The 24,744-nt window shown below is 36.1% G+C and overlaps 1 protein-coding gene across 5 annotated transcripts in view; it reads right to left on the reverse strand.

The window, feature by feature from the left end:
* The window catches only part of PARD3B (par-3 family cell polarity regulator beta), a 697,616-nt gene that overhangs the window by 259,779 nt on the left and 413,093 nt on the right, over positions 1–24,744 (reverse strand). For all 5 annotated transcript variants that reach the window (XM_070732030.1, XM_070732029.1, XM_070732032.1 and 2 more), the window contains 2 exons: positions 23,564–23,770; positions 22,164–22,422 (listed from right to left, as the gene is read on the reverse strand). In XM_070732030.1, the coding sequence (XP_070588131.1) occupies positions 22,164–22,422; positions 23,564–23,770 (466 nt within the window). The remainder of the gene's footprint in view (positions 1–22,163; positions 22,423–23,563; positions 23,771–24,744) is intronic.

Here is a 24,744-nt window from a genome sequence, read left to right on the forward strand (position 1 = left end):
CTGACAGCAAACCACACTCCTTACTAGCACTGATGATGTTACCTACTTTGGATAATAAAATGTCTGCAAGAAAACAAGCAAGCTCACAGAGCACCAAAGCCTCCTTAATTGGATATGTACTTTTCAAAGACATGGTAACGATGATCTACGGAAGCCTGTATGGTCAAATGCAATACTCAGTCTACATAGCAGCCACCAGGCTTCAAATTTGACAACCATTAGCACATAAATAAGTCTATCTGTAGTGTCTGCCATCGTAAGAAGATTTCTGGAAAAGGCCATCAGGGCTCAGCATTTTTTGCTTCTTACTTTGATAACTCCCCCCCCCCCCCCGCCCCGGGAGAGGGAGTAGTCAAGATACACCATTTTACAGAAATATGGATATTCTTTTCCCACTTTCTTTTTGTATTATGTTTCCACTGTTCAGCGATTGCAAATGTTCATTCTGGTAGAAATTTAAAGAATTATTACAATTCCTGATGATGAGTTTAGGCCAGAGCAAACCTATTTTTCCTTAGCTTAAGAATTTCCTTTATTGCCAGTGCAATCCTTAACCATAGTTATATGATGAGAGATGACTAGAAAGCAGATGATTAGCCCCAGATAAAAAGCCATGGCGAACTGTTCAACAGCAACATGTGTCTTATAACAAAGAAGAATTTATTTAAAATGCAAGGAGATATACTTGGAATTTAATCTATAGTAAATAAATAAAACACATATTTTCCTTCATTGTATTCTATTAAAATGTATCATTCTGAAAGTGGAAAATTATTTCATGCATTGAATAATGTCCCTGCCAATTCTACATCCACTGGGAAGCAAATTACAACTCTGTCATCTACTGGCGGGATAGTATAATGGCAAAGTCACATCTGGCAAGATCAGGTCATAGTAGGTAAATAATATTATTATAGGTGCAGTCAGGTCTCAGAAATCAGAGCCTGTTCAGGCCTTGTATGACTGTTATGACAGATCTGGATGGAAGATTATTACTCATTAAAGGAAAGCTGTTGCTTCAGGAAAATGTAAACGCTTAGACAGTCTTGCTCCTGCCTTCATTCTCTCTGGAGAACCATCTCTGCTTTTACAGCATTCTACTTTTGATAATGGAGGCATACTTAAAAGTTAGTCTTCTGAATCTGGTATTGAACAGCTAAAAGAAATGAAGATCTCCTGAGAGACTTTTCTCTTGTACAACTTACAATTGTACATGAATGGCTTGTGACTACAGAATGTGACAAGTAACTGCCTGATGTCTTTCATTCAAATGTATCTTACATTTTTCCAGGACAAGGTAAAGTAATGACTGGAATTCAGTTTTAGTGATTGTGTAACACTATTAACATTTAAGCAATTCTAAAAGGGGTAAATTACTGAAAAATACCATTAATCAGGGATTGAACATATTTCAGATCTTCTAAGATTGTCTGCATATGAGAAAATGTAACAAGTGTAGCAGTTAAGCCCCTAAGTTAAATAAAGGGGTGGTTAAAATTCTTGTTCTTTCATTGAAATTCAGAATGAATAGACATACTTTAAATCCTCCAAAATGATCTTTCTCAGAATTCTCAGGTGATGGGGCATTATAAACCAGAAGACAAATTTGCAGGGAGGAAGCATAAAGATATTACGGAGCTTCGATGCTGATGTTTTGAAGGCCATTTCAAGATACTCTCTCTGGGTAGAAAGTGGTGATTTGCTCTTTAAAGGGATAGAGAGAGAAGAGAAGGATTGTCAGCATAGGCCGCTATCATTTGGCAAATGGCACAGCATACATTTTACATTCTTTGATGCAACTGATAAAGACCTAGAGTGCAATTCTCTAGCCAGTTGCTCTAAAGCAAATTGATTTCAACAGATAAGAAATTGCAATTTGCATGCTGCCATAGACATATAGGGATATAAGTATGGGCATTTATCTACATGCACTTATTTTCCATTAGCCCTATGGACTTTGTTTTTCTATTTGCACTTCTATTTTTCTTCTATCAATTACACTAATGCTGTTTCATTTCCCTTCCACTTTTACCACTAGTCTTTTGTGTGCTTTTTATACTACCCCTGCTGCATTCTGAAGAATTATGGATCCAAAAGTAAATGCGGACTCCCAGAAAAATCAGCCTCATCAATGCTACATCACAAAGAAGACCATTTAAATCCCCAATCTTTTCTGCCTGCTATCATGGGAAATAATGAAAGCCCAAAATTGACATAACATTTCCCATTCACAGCTCAGATGATAGGGTAATGAATTATAGCGATAATTATGTTACCCACCATTAAAAGATTACTTTAGCAGAAATTGAAAAGCTTGGTAGATGCACAGGGAGCAGAGAGATAGATCACAAATTATGACGCTTCACTATGCAGCTCTGAAAACTAGCATTTTTAAAGCATGAATCAATTCTATTTCACATTGCCTACTTCAAACATAATGTATATATTTATGCTGTATCTGTTTAGTAGAAACAGATGTCAATAGCTAGTTTCTACAATACATGGCATAAAGAGTTCAGGTTCACAGCAATCTGGCAGATGTACACTGAAACTTCTTGGGTCTTCTCTGGCTGAGAAGGATTGGTCCATATCTTCCATGGAAGCCAGGAAGCACTGAGGAGAAATTTTTTAAATGACATTTTCTTCTAAAATAAGACAATTGAAATTCAAAGGATTACTTTTTTTCTACAGTCTTAAGAATTGGCAATTCATATACTGAAAAATCGATACTGTACCCAACCAAGCAAACGTCTCTCTTCTCCATAACTGTCATCCACATATGCAGCAGCGCAGGAGATAGTTAAATGATGAGGTTTTGTAGCTAAGACATGCTTTTATTTAACTTCTTACATTTCTCACTTTAATACCAAAATTCTTCACTTGGGTAATTCTTTTTATAATGGCACAGCAATGAAATCACTTTCCTGGAACTGGAAACTGGCATTACATTTAAATTATGGTTCTTCATGCAATATATATTTTTCTCCAAAATGTTTTTTTAATTAAAATTCCATTGCATGAGTTTGTATATAAGAGAACTAAATTAAGAAGTGGCACTTTAGTATTTTTTTCTTTCTTCTTCTTCTTCTCTTCCTTTATTCTATTATTATTATTGCAATTCTCAATACAGCATGAAAACTACATAAAACTATACAGGAATAGCTTAAAAGAATGTAATAATGTTATACTGCTTTTACTTACTAATGATATGTATTCATTGCTTATATACTTTTTAGAGAATTCTTACTGCTGGATGATACAAAATTAGAATAAAGAAATAAAATATACTATTACAATGTAATAGAAAATACAAAGATCCATATAAAGAAAGGATCAGACTTCTCTTTAGAAGATCCAGAAAATAGAGGCTCACTTCGGTGTTTGTTAACAGATAGAAAAAGAAAGGAAAATAATTAATTACAGATGAGTAATTGGAAACCAGTTGGGTGACTTTGGACCAGTCATTCTCTCTCAGCCGTAGGAAGAAGACTCTGACAAGCCACTTTAGAAATGTTACTAAGGAAACTGCATGGACTTGTCCCTGTAGTCAACCAGGAGTCAGGACCATAACAAAAACAATAATACAATTCCTCTTCTGAAATATAGGTGTCAGGTGATGAATGCTTGACTCTGTTTACATGTTGCTCTGAATATATAGTGAGGGAGGGACAGATAATTTTTTGGGCACCTTATATCTATGACATATCTAATCTCCAGCACATCATATTATTTGCATACCACCAGAAATTATACTGAGGGAACTCCTAAACAAGTTTATACAGCTCATAGCTTAGGAACATCTACCAAAGACCTGGACATTCACAGATCTAGAATAATCTGGGCTCTACTAAACTGCCATCAAGCCCTGAGAAAATATGTCACTTGTATGAGAAAGTATAAATAATATTAGAGAAAATCCATAACAGCCTCTATGGTTGTGGAAATCACAAATGGCAACATACAACATCACAATTTTAAAATAGTTTATGAACCTTAGAAAACATGAATAAAAGTAAACAAGCAGGAAAAAAGGAAATAGAAAAAAGAAACAGTGCAGATATGGATAAAAATACATCCAAATCTTACTCTATAATTAACACCAATATACATCAGAGGTGGGATTCACAGGTTCTGACCAATTTTGGAGAACTGGTAGCAGAAATTTTGAGTAGTTCGGAGAATTGGTAAATGCCACATCTGACTGGCCCTGTCTCCATTTATTCTGTGTCTCCTGAGTCCAGCTGATCAGAGGGAAATGGGGATTTTGCAGTAACCTTCTCCTGGAGCAGGGAGGGAATGGAGATTTTACAGTATCTTTCATTATCTCCATTAACAAATTGAAAAAAAAGTGTAAGTATGTATACATTTTGCTTATTAATGTAATGAATTATAAATCAAGGTGGGGTGTTTCATACTTCTTTGATTGTTATGGAGCACAATTATTAACCATCTCAAATTGTTGATAAAGTAGAACCATCTTTATACTGAAAACCAGATTTATTTTTCCAAGGTTAGAGGGTAGCGCTAGGGTTAATGAAAAACGTGTAGGACTGAAATATAGTGCCCCTGATGTGCCATACAGAAACAGAGCTTTCCACAAGAGAGCGTTCAATCACTAAGCTCAGGAGTAGAAGAATTTTCAGCAAAAAGAGATTTGTTAAAGCATACCATCTGCAACATTTCCATCAATTTTAAAAGTTGAATGCCAAGTCAATTGAAAATAAAAGTCTGATTCACCTTCTTGTCTCTTCATCCAGGCATATCTAAGATAAATGGGGAGAGAAAATTACCCCTCCCCAAACCCTGTCAATTTAGAACATCTGTTTAAATTTGAACAAGCACATCTGGAAAGCTTTATTTAGCAGGTGTTTGTATAAATATATATAATCTACACAACACACAGTTGTGTCACTGAGGACAAAATCTATACTGGATATCAAATCAGAGACAGATTCTGTATATAAATATTGAGATCTATCTGTTTGAAAAATTAATCATTCCAAAAAGAGAGAGAGAGAAAAAAGAAACAACATATTATTGAGAGAGAAAAGGAGATTGAGAGAGAGACCTACAGAAGTCAAATGACAGATCTGTCTATTGATAACGTCTGGAAGCAAATTGTTGATGGACAATTTCAAGGACTTGTCTCTGTTCTACTCTATTCTAGTTCTTTATTTTTAAACAAACTCAGATTGAACACCTTTGACATTTATTTATTTAATCACATTTTTCTACTGTTGAATTTTTAGATTCATGGCAGTTTACAATAAGAAAAATAATAATATAATACAATAGAATAGAATAGAATTTTATTGGCCAAATGTGATTGGACACACAAGGAATTTGTCTTAGTGCATATGCTCTCAGCGTACATAAATGAAAAAGATACATTTGTCAAGAATCATGTGGTATAACACTTAATGATTGTCATAGGGATCAAATAGCAATGAAGAAACGATCAATATTAATAAAAATCTTAGGATACAAGCTACGGAGAGGGGTGGTATACAAATTGAATAAACAAACAAACAAATGAACAAACAAACAAACAAATAAACAAACAAACAAGTTACAGTCATACAGTCCTAAGTGGAAGGAAAAGGATGATAGGAATGATGAGAAAAACTAGTAGAAATAGAAGTGCAGATTTAGTAAAAAAAAAATCTGACAGTGTTGAGCAAATTATTTGTTTGGTAGAGTGATGGCGTTTGGGGAAAAATGTTCTTGTGTCTAGTTGTCTTGGTTTGCTCTGTAGTGACGTTTTGAGAGTAGGAGTTGAAACAGTTTATGTCTAGGATGCGAGGGGTCAGTAAATACCAAATAAGTAGAGATAAAATATAAAACAGAGACATCCAATCAACATGTTGTGTAGGAAGGGTTCATGGCTACCGATAATCAAAAATGAATATTGGTCGAGTAGGTGCATTGTGGATGGCAGAACTTCAACTTCTGTGGAAAAAATTGGAGGCAACATTTCAGGAACCATTGTAACTAAAAGTTATGAATGCTCAAACACTGCACAATATTCTAATTTTTCAAGTTTCACCTGTGTTTATAGAATAGGTTGAGATCATTACAGAACTCAGATCACTCATTCATTGTATCCCTGGTAAATAAAAATTAGTTCATATTTTTGTATTAAATCGAAATAATTTTAGATATTTTTATTTTCTTTTATTAAATCAATAATATCAACCATCAGACAAACTATTTCTAATGTGAACAATTGACTCAGCATTTTAGTAGGATTCTGTAACTAAGTTAAAAAAAACATTTTTTAAAAATAAAAAAATAAGGCTCATTACCTTCCTCTGCACATTGTTATTATTTTTTACGTTAAGCATGATGGATTTGCATTCAAACAAAAATATTCTGAAGGACTTGATTGTTAGATTGTGTCATGTGGCTGAACTTTCCTTTGGTCTTTCCAAGCAATATGTCTTCAAGTCAGTGTTAACTCCTGGCAACTGCCTCGACCAGTGATGGAGAACCTTTTTTCCTTTGGGTGCCGAAAAAGTATCCCGCATGCGTGAGTGCCTACACCCATAATTCAATGCCTGGGGAGGGCAAAAATAGCTTCTCCTGCCCTCTGGAGGCTGGAAACTTGTGTTTTGCCCTCCCCAGGCTCCAAAGGCTTCCCTGGAGCCAGGGGAGGGTAAAAACGCCCCTGCTACCCCCCTGGTGGCTCTCTGGAAGCCAAAAATGCCCTCCCAGAGCCCCTACGTGAGCCAAAAATCAGTTGGTCGGCATACACATGCACGTTGGAGCTAAGCTAGGGCAACAGCTCACGTGCCAACAGATATGGCTCCGTGTGCCACCTGTGGCACCCGTGCCATAGGTTCGCCACCACTGGCCTAGACCACCATTCTCTGTAGATTTTTTGAAATAGTTTGCCCTTGAATTTTTTGCAGGGCTGAGAGAGTAAGTGGTCCAAACCACCCAGCTGGATTTGTATTTAAGGGAGCATTAGACCTTGTAGTCTTATTTTGTAATCACTACACCAAACTGGCTCTCTAATCAATGGACTATTTATGAACCTATACACAATTCTGTTTAAATTCCTCAACTCAACTTTAATTTTCAAATGGGAAGACAGGAAGCTAAAGCAATGAATTACTAAAAAAAATACATAGAGTATGCATCAGTTTCATACCCAGTCCCTCAAGATTATGAAGGAGCAGCTCATTGATGGCATGTTATTGCACGCTATTACTGGATCATATCCAGAATTCATTTAAAACTCCCCTTGGCTCAAGGTTCCAATAACATTGTCATAAGATAAAGTTCTTAGTATTAATAGTAATGATTTTATAAATGACATTTTAAAACACATGCAGACTTTCTGAAGTGTTCATTTTAAGGCTTAAATATACGCATACAGCACCTGTGTTAGCTAAGTTGGCTCTGTCTTTTCTCACATCGGAAGTCTGATATTTGGAATGTGAAGGTCTTTTTAAATGTTTGCATTATTTTACTCAAATGATCAAATGCTCCTTTATTTATTATATAAAAGTATTAATTGCAATTACAAACTGGATCCATCAAATTCTTATCTACATTCCACCTAGTAGAAACCAATTTATTGTCTAAGTATACTTCATTATGGTTGCCAAGATTAAAAACTCAAAAAGATACACAAAATCTGGGCAGGGAAAGTTGCCTTATCAAAGCAGTATAATTTAGTCAACCGTAGATGTCATTTGGAAGGAGAAAAATAGAAATTGGAACATACAGTATAGTAATTGACTGCTATGCTGAACAAAAAAAGAGGAAGAGCCGGGGTGGCGCAGCAGGTAGAGTTCTGTACTGCAGGCCACTGAAGCTGACTGTAGATCTTTAGGTCAGTGGTTCAAATCTCATCACCGGCTCAACATTGACTCAGCCTTCCATCCTTCCGAGGTGGGTAAAATGAGGACCCAGATTGTGGGGGCAATATGCTGGCTCTGTTAAAAAGTGCTAACATGTTGTAAGCCGCCCTGAGTCTAAGGAGAAGGGCGGCATAAAAATCAAATAAATAAGTAAGTAAGTAAGTAAGTAAGTAAGTAAGTAAGTAAGTAAGTAAGTAAGTAAGTAAGTAAGTAAACAAACAAACAAACAAACAAACAAACAAACAAATGAATAATATTATGCACGGAAATATTTTGCTCTAGATTCCACTTGTACCCACATTTTTTTAAAAGACAGAACTAATGTAATATAGGAGTTTTCTACAGGGTTCACATTTGAGCCATTTATTGATTTTGCTTAATATGTACATATCAATGATCTGCAGGATACAATATTCCAGGGTTTTGTACTATATTTACACTGAGCTAAAGGAGGATTTGAGATAAAAGAGACTTGGAATAAGCCTGTATTTGCGACAGATTTTTTTTAAAAAAAAATTAATAGATTTCATGGTCTGCAAAAGTTTTAAAATTCCTGCTTTAGGAGATAGACTTCCTGAAAAAAGCTGAGCTAGATAATTTGGAACATAGTTCAGTTCAGTCATACAAATGTATGTGCAATTTACAGAATAACTTCAGTTTTACAATGAATTTTTTGCTAGTTTGGCAAATGGATTGTTGCTTATGCTGGTTCCAACTAATTCTTCTGAAACTGTAGTCAGTTTAGTTGATCATAATATCATTCACAGTATACGGAAAATAATTTCCGACCATGCTTATTGAACCATCTGAAATTTCCTATGTATTCGCAATAAAACTAGCTCATTTGTTCTTATTTATATCCTTAAAATCGCCATAAATATTCCCCACATATATACTTGAAGTAAGATCCTTTGTTCTTGAAAACAGCTACTGTATTCTGTTGTTTTTAATTAAATCTCATGGCTTTAATTATCTATATGCAGATGTTGAATACATTTATATTTATTTTACTTTCTGTACTTTCTCTTTTATTTATGATTGATGTTTTTAGCAATATAAAAGTAAATTTATAAAGGGAATATTGATAAGAAATATATTTACAAAGCAGGCGAATACTTTAGTTTTCAGCAGAGGTTAAAAGAATCATGTTTTTTCACTTTGGTGGAGAGGCATTACAACACAGGGAAAATGAATCTTTCTTCTGAAATATATTTGTTAAGTACAATGCATGCAGTTTTGTTTTTGATGTACAGATATCTATTCTGCTGCAGAATTCTGAAAAATTAACTGCTGCCTGGTTATTAAAATAACATGAAAAATAACCTTCACTTCAGGGTGTTCCATTAGAACTATGGGTTTAAATGTCATAGAAACAGAATATTGTTTTGTTATCTCTTAAGAGGTAATGGTTTGCCCTCTTCTCAAGAAGTCATCCCTGGACCTTACCATATTGGACAATTTTTGTCCAATATCTAAACTCTCCTTTTTGGTTGAGAAAGAGGATGCACAACTACTTCAGAGGATCCTGCATGAAGCAGAGTATCTGGACCTTTTTCAGTCAGAATTCAGACCCAGGTATGGAATGGAAATGGCATTGGTAATGTTGTTGGGCAGTCTCTGGCATGGATGGAAAGGGTTCTAACTTCACTTAACCTCTTGGTGGCTTCTGGCTGCTGACCATAGCATCCTTCTAAATGGGTCAGAGGACTGAGTATGAATTTGTGCTGGTTTGCTTCCTTTCGTTGATATTGATTCCTTTTGGTTGTGTTTGGGTGAGAGAGAGCCAGCCCTTGGCGTCTATTATATGGATGCCACTGAAATCGATGCTCCCTCCTCTACTATTCAACATCCACATGAGGCCTCTGGATGAGCTTATTGTCATCATGGTGTGAGGTATCATCTTTATCCCTGGCAAATTAAGTGATGCTACAAATGTCTTATTCTGGAGCCTGGAGATTATGAGGGTCTGGGTGGAGAATAACAGGCGTCAGCTGAACCATATGGAATTCGGGATTTGTCTAGAGTCGACTCAAAGTTCCTGCTCAAGGAGCATCTGATAGTCAGGCTATGAGGGCCATTGATAAACTTTGTACCGTGTATATGTTTTGTCTGTCCTAGAGGGAGAGGATCTATTCATAGTTATTCATAATCTAGTTACCTTCTGATTGGACTATTGCAATATGATCTACACAGGGCTGCCATTGAAGAATGTGCAGAAGCTTCAACTGGTGCATAATGCAGGCAGTCATGTGTGTTTCTAGAAGAACACGTTACACATCTGTTCTGCAAGCTGCATTGATTACTGGTCTGTTTGTGGGCCCAAACTCTCAATGCTTGTTTTGACCTTTAAAGCTATTTAAAGCTATTTAAGAGACTGCTTCTCCCAGATTACATCTTCCCATTCTATAAAATCTAGCAGAGAAGGAATGTTATAGGTCCAAGTTCATGGGAGCCCCCCCCTTTCAAAGAGTGACCTCATCTCTTTCCCCTTTCAGAAGTCTCTCAAGACTTGGTTGTATCCAGAGGTGGGTGTCACATAATGTAAAATTGGTTCACCCAGCACCAAAAATGGGAGCATGCGGGTAGCTTCAAAAACTCTGTGATATGGATAGCGCCGGGGTGCCCACATCCACTGGTCACAACTTCTGGTTCGCCCAAACCAGCAGCAGCCAACCTCTGGTGGCATCATCAGCTCTGGGGACTCCAGGGGCCTGGCGAAATATTGAAATAACTCCAGCGAAATTAATACCTGGTCTTCGCCCAATAAAATGTATCTGTTTTTTTTTTAGTTTTGTGCTTTTTATAATGTTAATCTTTTAAATAACATTAACATGTTGCCGATGTTATTAAAAAGATACAAAAGAGATTGTTTTAGCTTTGCTGTTTGTTGGGCAGCCATACTAAATATGACGAAATAAATAAATATATAAATAAATTAAAATATTGAAGATAATATAGTCTCAGAAGAAGCTGAACTAAATGTTTTGTTTTGGTCTTAACCATCCTTTCTCAATTCTTGTGAAATATACTGCTTTTAATAAAAGATTCACAAAACAAGGCCCATAACATATTTATAGCATAGTCAGGCATTTATCGAGTTTCTTTGCTTAACACTGCATGCAGGCTTCCAACAGTGATTAAGCTTCAGATGTAAGTGCTTCATTAAGCTAAACTTCAGTCTGTTGTATATCTAATTTTATAGCAGTTAAAATGCATTTCAATATTTTTTCCTGGAATATACTTTAACTACAACAAAAACAAAAAAAGCAATACAGAGTTCATGGCAATAGAACAGGAAATCAACAATCACAAAACTGAAAGACATTACTTCTTCCCCAGTTTTTGTACTACATGCACTTACCTGGGCAGGGGCAGGAAGAAAATGGCAGCATAGATTCTATGTTCAAATACCTTCTCTCTCCTTTCTAACATGATTTATTATAGTGTTTATGTGTCTGTTATGTGCGCTTAGCAGCTAGAGGTACATCTATATAATATTTGAGTACAGTAGTACCTCTAGATACAAGCTGCTCCACATGCGAGTATTCCAAGTTACGAGCCGAGACATGAGCAAAATTTCTGTTCAACACCCGAGCTCAAATTCGAGATACGAGCCGAGCTTCCACTAGGTGGCGCAAGAATTCCTTGCTTCCAGTTATCTCGGCGCGAAAAACAAAGTCTAAAGGCATCCGTTCGAGATGTGAGTTGATCGACATACGAGCTCGGGGTCTGGAACGAATTAGACTCATATGTTGAGGTACCACTGTAGTTGTAGAAACTGGATTTATTGTAATGTAGAAATAAAATAAATAAACAAAGTTTATATTGACTACTACACCATAATGTTAGTTATGTACTGCTTTTGCTTTATAAATACTGAATATAAGAATTCTGATTTATTCTCTCTCTCTCTCTCCTTCCTTCCTTCCTTCCTTCCTTCCTTCCTTCCTTCCTTCCTTCCTTCCTTCCTTCCTTCCTTCCTTCCTTCCTTCCTCTCAAGTGACTCTGGGCAGTTTACCAGGATTAAAATACAGAAGAACTCACAAATATAATCCCTGGCATCCAAGGGAAACAATAACCTCACTCCCAAAACATATCAGTAGCAATGAAGTCCTGGGGAATAAAGGCCTGGGGAAATCAGTCAGGTCTTTAATATCTTGAAAAAAATGTCTAAATGTCTTGGGAATGCTGTTCCACAGATCAGACCCTAACATACTTAATGCCACATCTTCAAAATTACAGAGAAATGTGTGGCAAATTCTAGAAATTCTGCATAGCCTAAGCCAGTGATGGTGAAACTTTTTTCCCTCGGGTGCTGAAAAAGTGTGGGCACGCACTATTGTGCATGCTTGAGTGCCCACACCCATAATTCAATGCCTGGGGAAAGCGAAAACAGCTTCCCACACACCCCTGGAGGCGCTCTGGAGGCTGGAAACGGCCTGTTCCCCAACTTCTGGTGGGCCCAGTAGGCTCGTGTTTCACCCTCCTCAGGCTCCAAAGGCTTCCTTGGAGCAGGGGGAGGGCCAAAACACCCTTCCCCATCCCCCAGAGGCTCTCTGTAAGCAAAAAACACCCTCCCAGAGCCTCTGTGCGAGCCAAAAATAATCTGGCCAGAACACACATGAATGTTGGACCTGAGTTGGGGCAACGGCTCGCATGCCAGCAGGTATGGCTCTGCGTGCCACGTTCACCATCACTGGCCTAAGCTGTGGAAACAGGTCATTTGGTAATCTGAACTGGCCATAAGGAAGAAGTCCATATTCAAAAAATGATCACAAAAAGAGGTGTGAGCATGGCATTCAATTATCAGAACAAAAACTGATATTGTTATTTCCCAATACTTTTTCTAGTTCCCTATTTGAAAATGATTCTATCTACTGTATTTCTCGGAGTATAAGAAGCACTTCCCCCCCAAAAATGGTGGAAATGTCAGTACATCTTATATGCCGCGGGATCAAGAAACTGCACCGAAACACGGGCAAACCTGCATGTTTGCAAGCAATTTTGTTTCCTGCCCAGGTGCAGTAGCATAATTGCGCTGGACTCCGCTAGTACTCAGAGCCCTGGGGGTGAGCACACATCACCGTTCCACCTTAGCAGCTCATCTCGGCAATGAGGAGTTTCCTATAGATATGGACAGCCACAATCCAGAAATCATATATAACACTCATGTATTAATATGCAGTACTGGTATCTCAAAAAGAGTGGAATGTGGAGCCACAAAATAACCTGGCTCTATGTATGAGATTTATTATCGTTGCTTCTGACTTAATTTCAAACTCTAGTGATGAAAGAAGAATTATACTGATAAATGTAAAACACTTTTCCTCCAGTAAAAATCCATAATTACAATGCACTTTTTTCCACTGCAACTTTTTCAAAGCATATTTTACACACATATAAAATCTGACGTGATTCTCAATTGAGTAGACATGACAAAATGCCTAGCATTGCAATTCCACCAACAGTTCTGTACAAATCTCTATAAAATAAGGAGTATCTCTACAAGACATATTTTGCAATAGCAATTTCTAATCAGGATCTGTAAGAGAACAAATCCCATGCTATTATAACAAGTAAGGACTAAAGGAAGTTATTCACTCAAAACTGGCCAGCTGCATGTCAAATCGTTTTTCACATCCAGCAGGTAAAATATACTTCTCATATAAGTCAAGAAATTGAACAGCTTACTGTTGTTGCAAAATTGACAAAATTCCAAATAAGACTTAGTGTCACATCCAGATATCTGCCATTCTCCAGGGGAAGGGGGGGTGGGGGGAGATTTTGGGATTTACTCATTTACTTCTTGCTTCCTCTTTTCTGTATCCTATACCCTGCAATTATTATTATTATTATTATTATTATTATTATTATTATTATTATTTGGATTTGTATGCCGCCCCTCTCCGCAGACTATAAATGTATTCATTTATAACCTTTAGCATGATTTATAACCATTACCCAGGTACCCAAGCAGCCTGGCAATTTCTCACCTTTTGGGGAATGTAAAATGAGGATGAACTATGTGGGTTGCATCTCGGGAAAGATGGTTGAAGATGACCCTGATAAAGTTTTCTTATCACTTTCTCAGAGCCATTACAATAACAACTTCACACTTGTAGATAGGCTTTTTTCCACACTGGACTGTTGGGAGGAGATTTCTAACTTTCTTTTATTCTAAAATAAATAAAAGGGGTTTGAGGGCCCTCAGAGCCTGCTTTGATTCTGTCCTCCTATCACCCTTTTCAATAAAAGGTTCCTTTTGAAATGTCAAGTGTCAAGAATCTTTAGTTTCTTGAATAAGGGGAAGAGGCCGGACCTTACATTTAAGACTATTCTCTCTCTTTTTCTCTCTCTCTCCCTCCCTTCACAGTATTGTCCAGGATTAGAACTTCATTACTGTAAATTTCATTTGAAATGAATATAACCAATGAAAGCAAATGAAAACAAATCCAATATTAACAGAAGAATGTTATATTAATGCCAAAACTGCACTGAACAGTGGCTAAATGTTTTGAAGGATTTACAGTGATCCCTCGAGTATCGCGAGGGTTACGTTCCAAGACCCCTCGCGATACTCGATTTTTCGCAATATAGTGGTGCGGAAGTAAAAACACCATCTGCGCATGCGCGCCCTTTTTCCATGGCCGCGCATGCGCAGATGGTGTTTTTACTTCCGCACCTGGGAAGACCCAGGGAAGGTTCCTTCCGCCGCCCAGCAGCTGATCTGCTCGGCAGCGCTGCAGCAGCGAGGAGCCGAAGATCGGGGTTTCCCCGCCGCCCACGCAAAGGGGAAACCCCGATCTTCGGCTCCTCGCTGCTGCCGCGCCCGCCGCTTGTCCGCCGCCTGCCTGCCCGCCTGCTCGCCGCTTTAAAAGTGTTATGGAACAGGAACAAGTTTTATTGGAGAAGACTAAGATTGCTCTCAAAGTAGATTTAAAAAATGACAGGCTAAGAGAGTTACTGCGGGGGGGGGGGCGCTACACTGAATACCAGCTGATTAAAAGGAATATACCAATGACAAACCAAAAAGTATGACCTGGTTAAGTTTCCTAGATTGGTTTTATAAAAGAGGTTGGTTAAAGCTTTTATGAAGTATTTTATAAAAAGAGAAAAAGAAAATAACAAACAAAAATAAGTTAAATTCTAGGATATCATTGGAAAGGATTACAGCCAAGATTGTTAAACAATAAAAGGAAGTAATATAAATTTTGTTGATTTGATCAAGGTTAAAATAGATATATTGTTATTTCTAGTCACTTACACAGATTTTTTTCTGATCAGGATTGAATGAGGAAGCTTTAAGGATTTGTTTGTAAATAAGAAATGAGATATGGGAAAATTGTTATATTTTAAGAGAAAGTAATATTACATAAAATTGCTTCTGCTTATGATGAAGGAAAAGACATTTCATTAGACATTTTACTATATTCTTATTTTTCTTCTCTATTTTTTATTTTCTTTTCTCCACTTTCTTCTTTTTATTTATTTTTTTAGTTTTATTAGTTTCATTTTTAATTAGCATTACCTTTCCAACTAATTTTAAATAGTTACTGTAAAGAAGAGAAGTTAGCATGCTACATTTGATATTGTGATTGTCATTGTTTACTTGTGAACAAAACTATGTAACTTCTCTGATATAAACTTATAAAAATTACTGTTTATTTTTTGTTAAAAGTGAATTTATTCACATTGAAGCAATGTTAAAACGACATTTGATATCCTTTTACTTTCTTTTCATGTTGTCTTTCTGAAAATTTCAGTCTTCCTTAAAAACCAAAGAAGTTGAAAAAGATAATATGTCTTCCGTGGGATGATTCTCAGTGACATATTTTAATCTAAACATTCTAAGCTGAATTACTATTGACTCACAATGATTTGGGAATTTTTGGAAAATAAAATTACCCCTTTGTTTTTCTATTTTGTCCAAAAAAACCCACCCCCAAATAAAAGCAAGCTGAGAAGCCTCCAGGGGGAAGACAACTGGGATAGAAAGGATGGGGAGCAACTTAATTTCTGATCAATGGTTGCTTTGCATTCTATATGAGACCAGTCATTTTCTAACTTATCAGATCACTCTTTCATTAAGTGTCAATCTTGCCTTATTAAATAAACCTCAGTGCATATGCTGTTTCCACATTACAGTATTTTTAAGAGTAACAAACCAGGTTTTCAAAGGAGAAAATAGGTATCATAAAGTTCCTCATGGATTTTTCTAGACAGTATGAGAAACAATCTACATGCACATTTTCCTATCAGTCTACCACCTCTTATTCTGGAATTTAAAAGTGATAAACCAGCTAATTCCAGATGGTATTTGAATATTTATCTTATAAGAGGCCTCCTTTTGTGGAAGACATCCTGAAAAAAATTAGGCTTTTAAAAAATAAGTAGGGATTCTACCAATATATTGATCCTCTGGGACAGATTTAAGGAATTCATTTGTAGATCCACTACTACCATTGCCTCAGCAAAAATAAAAAAGATTTTGATTTCATACAAAAAAGAGAAATACTTAAATTTTTTTATGACAGAAATCCCACAAATGACTTATATCCAATATTTAAAGTAGTTGGGATTAAACTGGCGCCATTACCTTCAGAAAAAAATATTCCTTGAAATGCATTAATCAGATCTATTGGGAATCATTAAAGAAAGCTGAACAATTAATGGTTCACTGGTTGAAACAGCAAATATATATGTATGTATGTATGTATGTATGTATGTATGTATGTATGTATGTATGCATACATAAATACATACATATATATATCCCACATGTTTTTGCTGAATTTTTAAAATTAAGGGAGACTAGGATAGCACTACAGTATTTCGGCCTTGTTCTGGCCTCATCAGCTATGTAGGGCTTTAAAGGTCTAATTAACCTCTAGGCCACAGGATCTGATCCGACAGAAAATATATATGTTTTTGTAGATTTTCACGGGTATATATATGTAGATTGTTCTGAGTTCGGGTTTTGCCCCGTGTAATATTTTGAAATGTCTATGTGACGTTTCGGTGAAATCACATTCACCATCATGATTTCACCGAAACATTGCATAGACATTCAAAATATTACACGGGGCAAAACCCGAACTCAGAACAATCTACATACATATACCCGTGAAAATCTACAAACACACACACACACACACACACACACACACACACACACACACAATATATATATATATAACATATTTAAATTGAATTGAATTGAATTAATTCTCTGCCTTACAAGGCCAAGGTTGCAAGTTCAATTCCCAGTGAGGGTATGGCTAGCTGTTGAGTATATATAATCACATGCTTTTTTGCTGAATTTTAAAAATTAAGGGAGATCAGGATAGTACTATTTCGGCGTAATATACCAGGGTGATCCAACAGAAAACACACACACACACACACACACATATATTTATATATGTGTGTGTGTGTGTGTTTTCTGGGCTGCCAGAGGAGGCTTTTGGTGGCACTTAAGGAGGTTTTGGCAGCCCAGAGTGAATGAAGCATTTTCCTTTCTCTGGGTACTGTCTCAGAATCCCTCTTTTTTTTTTAAGCCTTTAAAGTTTTGGATTTTTTTGATTCCCCTCACCTCACCTTCTTCCTTCAACAGTGACCTTCCTCCTCCTCTTCTTCCTCCTCCTCCCACGCAAATTCCAAGTTTTTATTTATTTCCTAATGGGTTTGCATACATTATTTGCTTTTACATTGATTCCTATGGGAAAAATTGCTTCTACTTAAGAACGTTTTTACTTAAGAACCTGGTCACAGAATGAATTAACTTCTTAAGTAGAGGTATAATCTTGAAAAATCAATGGATTCAGGTTTTTAAAAGGTAAAATATCATCAGATGTTTTTTGTCTGTCTCTCAATAAATATTTAAAAAGGATTGGACACTGTAAGAAATTAGAAAGTTCTTTAACTCATACAAGTTATGGTAATTTTCCCTAACCTTAACTTTGTTTTAGATTCAAATTATAGCATTCATATGCTATATTTTAACTTCAACTGAACAGGAACTCTAATTAGACCATATAATTGGAATTCTTGAAATTCTGATTGGCCCTTCCTCATAAAACTGGCTTTTCAAAATTCTAGTGATATGGCCAAAGTAAAGATTAGTTCTGTTATAAACTCCGAGTCCTCAGAGAGGGGCGGCATACAAATCTAATAAATAAATAAATAAAAACACAAGAGCTCAGTCCATTCCTGCTCATTTGCCTGAAGAGGTATATTATACAGTAGACCATTTGAAGATAGGAGTCATAGTTGATAATGATCTGATACCAGATCATTAGGCCATTGCCTTTTAGACTAGAAGCTCATAACCACTGAATTAAATGGATTTTATTGATAATGTAATTCTCTTTTTGCAGCAGAACTATAGACATTTATTTCTATAATTTTCCCTTCCTAAATTAAATAATACTAATTCTCTTTTTGCAGCAGCACTATAGACATTTATTTCTATAACTTTTCCTTCCTAAATTAAATACTGTAGTACTAAAAGAATGACTAAGGCACACCTAAGATCTAGGAAACAAAACGTTGTTTATACAGTATGCCTATATGTATATCCATATCCACGTAACCAGTTCCTGGGGTTCTTTTCTAGAACCGTAGTTGAAGGTAGATGGCTTTGGGTATAGTACTCAATACATTATAGGATGTGTAAACTGTGAAATAGATGACATACTGAATCTTATGTGTCAGGGAAAAATAACAGGGTCAGCAATTACTTTTGGAAGAGATGATTTGTACTTCTAAACCAGATCTCATTTGTGGCAGCCTGGTTAGATATACTGTACCTGGTTACACTTAGAAAGTATCAGTGGCTCATTATTAGCCTGCTTCCCTTGATTTAGGGCTAGGCAGAGTGATACTGTTCTTCAGCAGGATGATTAGGCAGTCAATGTGGTTGTTCAAAAAAAAAAGGTACAGTTGCAAAGAATGTCTTCATTAAGTAATGAAAACATTTCTTGACTCGAGCTAAAATGAAAAATTAAAGTAGCTGAGATGCTTAGCTCAAAGCAATATAGGCAAATTAGGAGACAAAATGGTTCATACTGTGAAAATGAGAGTAAATAGTCTAAGATTAATTATTACTAAGAAAATATAATATTTCTACAGGAAGAAAATAATGGTTAGCACTCAGGTACTTTATTAATTTTCCTCTGCTGCTGATATAAAACAACTTTTTAAAAAACACTACCCTGGTACTATATACTGGTAATATTTGACAATCAATGTAGCCATTACAACTTCCACCAATATAATTAAGCTCACTGGACTAGTTTGAAAATACGGATTTATTCCAATGTTAACAGTTTAAGAATGTTCATATCCTGAGTAAAGATAGAGTAAAGGACTTTATATTTCACATGCACAATTATGGGTCCCCCCCACCTTCTATAAAAAATGTCTGGCACATAGTTGGTCTGCACTTTATAAAGCTGAACACCACAACCCTCGTCTATTGGTTGCCTGTAGGGAACAAGCTATTAAAATTTCATAGGTATGGCTACAGCCCATTAGTTAACGTACCTTATACCCATAAAAAGTGGAAGGATAAGCCCAGAAATTTTATAACCACTATCTCAAAAAGGTAATAACTGAGTCACAGTCAAATTGCATTTATTATACATTGTGCTTTTAACAACTGCTCTGGGATCAATCCATAGAGAAACATTGTACTCTGACAGATGTCATATACTCTTGGTGACCTAAAAAGTCCAACTTCCATTTAGCTAACCTTCTAACTAAAGAGAATATGTTAAAGTTTTGACTTTTTAGCCAAGTAAGACATGCTATAGCAAAGTTTCTTGGCACACAACTAAATTAAGTTTGTGATGAACAAATTAATACCTATTATATTATCCAATCCAGCTAACTCAAGAATATGCCATTCTGATGGACAAGTAAGACATGTGCAATACTTAGCAATCATGAAGAAAATGTTAAACGAAACCAAAAGTGATATGAAAAACTCTGAAAGATAAAAATACCTGGTCTTCTATGTAAACATGCAATTCTTTTAGTTCCCATAGCATGATATGCATATATTGTTTCTGAATATATAATTGTTACAGAAGAGACAATCTCCATTGCAGCATCTGAGGCCTGCAGGTATATAGCCACCACTGCTTTAATCTGAAACACTTAATACAGCTTGATAACTCTAAATATTTATCAACTAGTTATCTTTTAGCATGCTGAATAACTTAAGAGGGAAATGACATGAAACTTTATTAACAGTAAAGTGCCTTTTTACGTCAAATCACATTTAATTGCCTGAGAGACTGATGAAAGAGGTTGTTGTCTTGCAAGATATGGAAGACAAATTTGTTGAGCACTTCTCTTTAATTTGAAGAACGAAATGAAATAAGAAGTACATGAACCCAAAATGATATCTTTAAGATCTGAAAAAAATAATAACAATATATCTAATGTTTTTTGTAAATTCATCTGGAGAACAGAACAGACATCACTGCACCTTTGAGGGATTCTTTCGGAGGCTGGGAACATTTCTCCTCTGTTTGCAAAGACATGTTTACTTCTACCCATGACAGTACAGACCATTCAGAAATAAAACTCAAGAATTCATGAAGTGATGCTGAATGGCTAACTAGAGGGGGGGGGAGACAAATCAACTTAAACATTGTGTCAGATGAAACAACTAAAAGCATTCAGCAAATCCATATTCTGGAAAAGCAGACATTTCATAACATCTCTAGAATGCTGAGAGGGGACTTCCAAAACATGCACTAGCGAAAGCAAAAGATGCCAGCATTAACATGGGCAAATATTTTCTGCCAGGTAATCTATAGTCACTTCTGAGCTTTTCTGTCCCTTTTATTAACTGCAAGAGTTTGGAAGGATCTTCTTTCCTACCTTTTCTCAGATAAGGAAGTAAAAAGAAAAGTGTCACAAGACAGCAATGATAAATAATTTCCATAACATTCATAAGAAAGCTACATGGATGTAGTCAATACTGTGAACACTGAGCTTCACATTCTCAATTTCCCCCTCCCCCTCCCTATCCCTCATCACCATTGTGGCAACACTGAAGCCTCCAAGATGGCCTCAGTTAGGGCCTATCTACTACCGGTATCTATCTACTTTTCCATCCAACAAAATTTAGCTCATGTGGCTTATAAACCAACACCACCGATAACACAGCTACTCTTCAAAAAGACCTTGACTTTGTGTCTGAATGGTAAAGCTCCAACTCCAAATCTCAACCAAAAAATGTTCTGTCCTATACATTGGCAAAAAGAATCTGAACACCAAATACAAGCTGAATAAACAAGACCTTGCATACAACCCCCACTCCATAAAAGACCTTGGAATACTCATATCAAATGACCTAAGTGCCAAAGCCCACTGGAACAATATCGCCAAAAAGGCTTCAAAAGTTGTTAACCTAATCCTATGTAGCTTCTGCTCTGGTAAGTTCACACTACTAACCAGAGCATACAAAACTTTTGCCAGACCAATCCTTGAATACAGCTCATGGAAGCCACACCGTATTTCAGACATAAACACTCTAGAAAATGTCCAGAGATATTTTACTAGAAGAGCCTTCCACTCCTCTATTCGCAACAGAATACCCTAAGCAACTAGACTTACAATCCTAGGTTTATAAAGCTTAGAACCACATCACTTTAAACACGACCTAAGCATAGCCCATAAAATCATCTGCTACAACGTCCTTTCTGTCAACGACTACTTCAGCTTCAACCACAACAACACTTGAGCACACAACAGATACAAACTTAAAGTAAACCGCTCTAAACTCGACTGCAGGAAATATGACTTTAGGAAATGAGTAGTTGATGCATGGAACTCAATCCCAGACTCTAAAGTATGATCAACTAACCCCCAAAACTTTACCCTTAGACCATCCACTGTTGACCACTCCCGATTCCTAAGAGGCCAGTAAGATTTCATTCCAACTTGACTCAATCAAGTCTCAGCTTGATTGAGTTTTAGTGTGCTTGGTCCAAAATCAAGTTTATTTGTTACATCTCTCTAGCCTTTTTAAAAGGAAAAATAGGTCATAAGTGCCAACAAAATAATTAACAAGTATATATTGAAAAATATATTCTCCTTTTCCAATATGCAGTTTAACTGATGTATTAGCAAAATTAGCATATATAGTGTTCATTTATAGTTAAATGTTGTTCAATGGATATAGAGCTTGACTTTACTCAACGTCACTGAGGGGCCTCAGGCCAAATAAATCAAGCTCAAATTAATATAAGATCAGGAAGCAATATAAAAAAGGCTTTTTACCTTAACATAGCACCCAAACTTTTCTTTTTTGTTTTTCTTTCAGGATTGTCATTCTCCTCTTTTTTGTCCTTTTCATTTATTTTTGATTTGTTTTTGAGATTAGGCTTTTTATTTTTTTCTTTTGTTTTCAAATTTTCTTTGGTTTTCTTGTGTTTTTTTGTCTTTCTTTCTATATCTTCTAATTCAGAATTCATGTGAAAGGCTTTTGCAAAGTTCTGACCTTCTGGACCAGAAAGGGAACTCTTATCTGACAGACCATCTGCAGAGGAAGAAAAGTAATCAACGAGTTCAGACAATTATCTTATAAACTAGATAGAAGTCCTCAACTTATAACAGTTCACTTAGTGACCATTACAACAGCACTTAAAAAGGGACTTATGATTGCTTTTTCACACATTGCAGCCTCCCTATGGTCATGTGATCAAAATTCAGGCATTTATCAACTGACTCATATTTATGATGGTTGCAGTGTCCTACCCTGGAGACTTGTCATCACTCATCACATTCTGCAACCTTCTAACAAGCGAAGTCAATGGGAAACTCAGATTCACTTAACAACCATGTTACTAACTTAACAACTGTAGTGATTCCCTTAACAACTGTGACAGGAAAAGTCATAAAATGAGCCAAAATTCACTTTACAATTTCCTCATTTAGCAACAGAAATGTTGGGCTCAATTTTCATTGTAAGTTGAGGATTACCTGTATATATTTGCTGATTAATGTGTATAATCAAAACAACTTTTTATAAATTGCAAATAAAAGAAATTTCCAATGATCCTATTATAACTACAAAGGTTGCATTATAATGGATGTTCATTTAATTCTTTGTATTAAAGAGACTTTAAAGTAAGTATAGCTAAATCTAACTGGATATGATTATTTATATTATTCATCACTTATTGTATTATTGTCATATATATCCTGCTTGATACAAAGTTTATCAAGTCTTTGCATTGAAACAGAAATATACACACACTATTGAAATGTATATTCATATAGTACCTAGTAAGTTCACACACACACACAAAAGATACAGCATTAGATAATGCATCCACATGGAAAGAAGGCTGGTCATTGGTCATTATACTGGAATTTAAGAGAAGAATTGGACACAGATACATACATACATACATGCATGTACATATATATCAAGATGGAAAACTAATATCTGCTAATTGATCACATCAATATATGGTCTCCAGCCATGTTCACAGAGATTAAGGCAGTATAGAATATATGGTTCTGTACAAGACTATGGTTGATATATGCAAAATTGGATTCAACTCTTCTTTGAAATCAGATTTTTATAGATGAATGTTCACAGAACAAAATAGATTTATTGAAAAAGAATGTTTTTTTAATTAAAAAGAAAGAAAGAAAGATTCTGTGATACCTACCTCCTGCCACATCTTCAGGTCCATCATAGGATTTATCAATGGCAGCTCTGAAACTCTCATTGCACCCTCTACCACGGACCATGTGAGGTCTAGGCCTGTAGAATGGAAGCTCATTCTTTTTTACTTCAGCAACAGCTGTCTGGAGACTTTCTAGGGAACTCGACTTTTTTAATCCTAGGGTGGGACCAATATCCTTACTAGGAGATTCTAAAGAAAAAGAATAATAGAAAAATATTCAATAATAGAAAAAGCTGCAACAAAGCTGCTTATTTTCTAAGTTTTAAAATAGAACTGCAATTACAACGCCATTATATTATAATACTAGATCTTGAACTTACATAACTGGGAAGTCACCTCTTGTTCATAATTATGCAGAACTATGCATAACTTTGAAATCTAGTAAATTAGATGTTAATCTCATAAGCACAGAAAACATAAACTATCAAAGCTGGGAGCATATTTAAGTAAAAAATAGTACTATTGTAAAACTTGAGGGATTCCAAACAGCAGGATCTAAAATTCTCCCAGGACCCTAATCTAATTTCATAACTGTCATAGGCTTTGCTAAGACAAATGAATACTAGTTTCAAAAAGAAAGTAACTCTTCTTCAATAACTACATAAATCCTAAATATGTCTACCAAGTGTACTGGGATATATCTACCGTATTTTTCGAAGTACAAAGGTACCTCTACTTAAGAACTTAATTTGTTCCGTGACCAGGTTCATAAGTAGAAAAGTTTGTAAGTAGAAGCAATTTTTCCCATAGGAGTCACTGTAAAAGCAAATAATGCTGGCCGGGACGAAGCGCCCCCTTTTGCCTTTCGATGCCCAGACACTCCAGGAGGCAACCTCGCACCAGGTGTATGGGAGGCAGCACGAGGGAGTCACCACAGTGAAGTGGTTTATTCCCTCTCCAAGGCTGGTGTTCCTAAGTAGAAAATGGTTCTTAAGATGAGGCAAAAAAATCTTGAACACCCGATTCTTACTGTTGTGTATACTCCCTTTCAGCCTGGGGAATGCTCTGATTCAGAAGGGGACAGCGATTTAGAATTGGCAGATTTGCCTGGTTTACAGATAGAGAGTGATGTTAATGAAGGAGAGAAGGATGGTCCTGACATACATATGGATTCAGATGAATCAAATGGGAATGATTGGAGATGGGTTAACCCCTACTTCAGA

The sequence above is a fragment of the Erythrolamprus reginae genome, chromosome 1 (assembly GCF_031021105.1).
Source record: "Erythrolamprus reginae isolate rEryReg1 chromosome 1, rEryReg1.hap1, whole genome shotgun sequence".
NCBI classification, from domain to species: domain Eukaryota; kingdom Metazoa; phylum Chordata; class Lepidosauria; order Squamata; family Dipsadidae; genus Erythrolamprus; species Erythrolamprus reginae.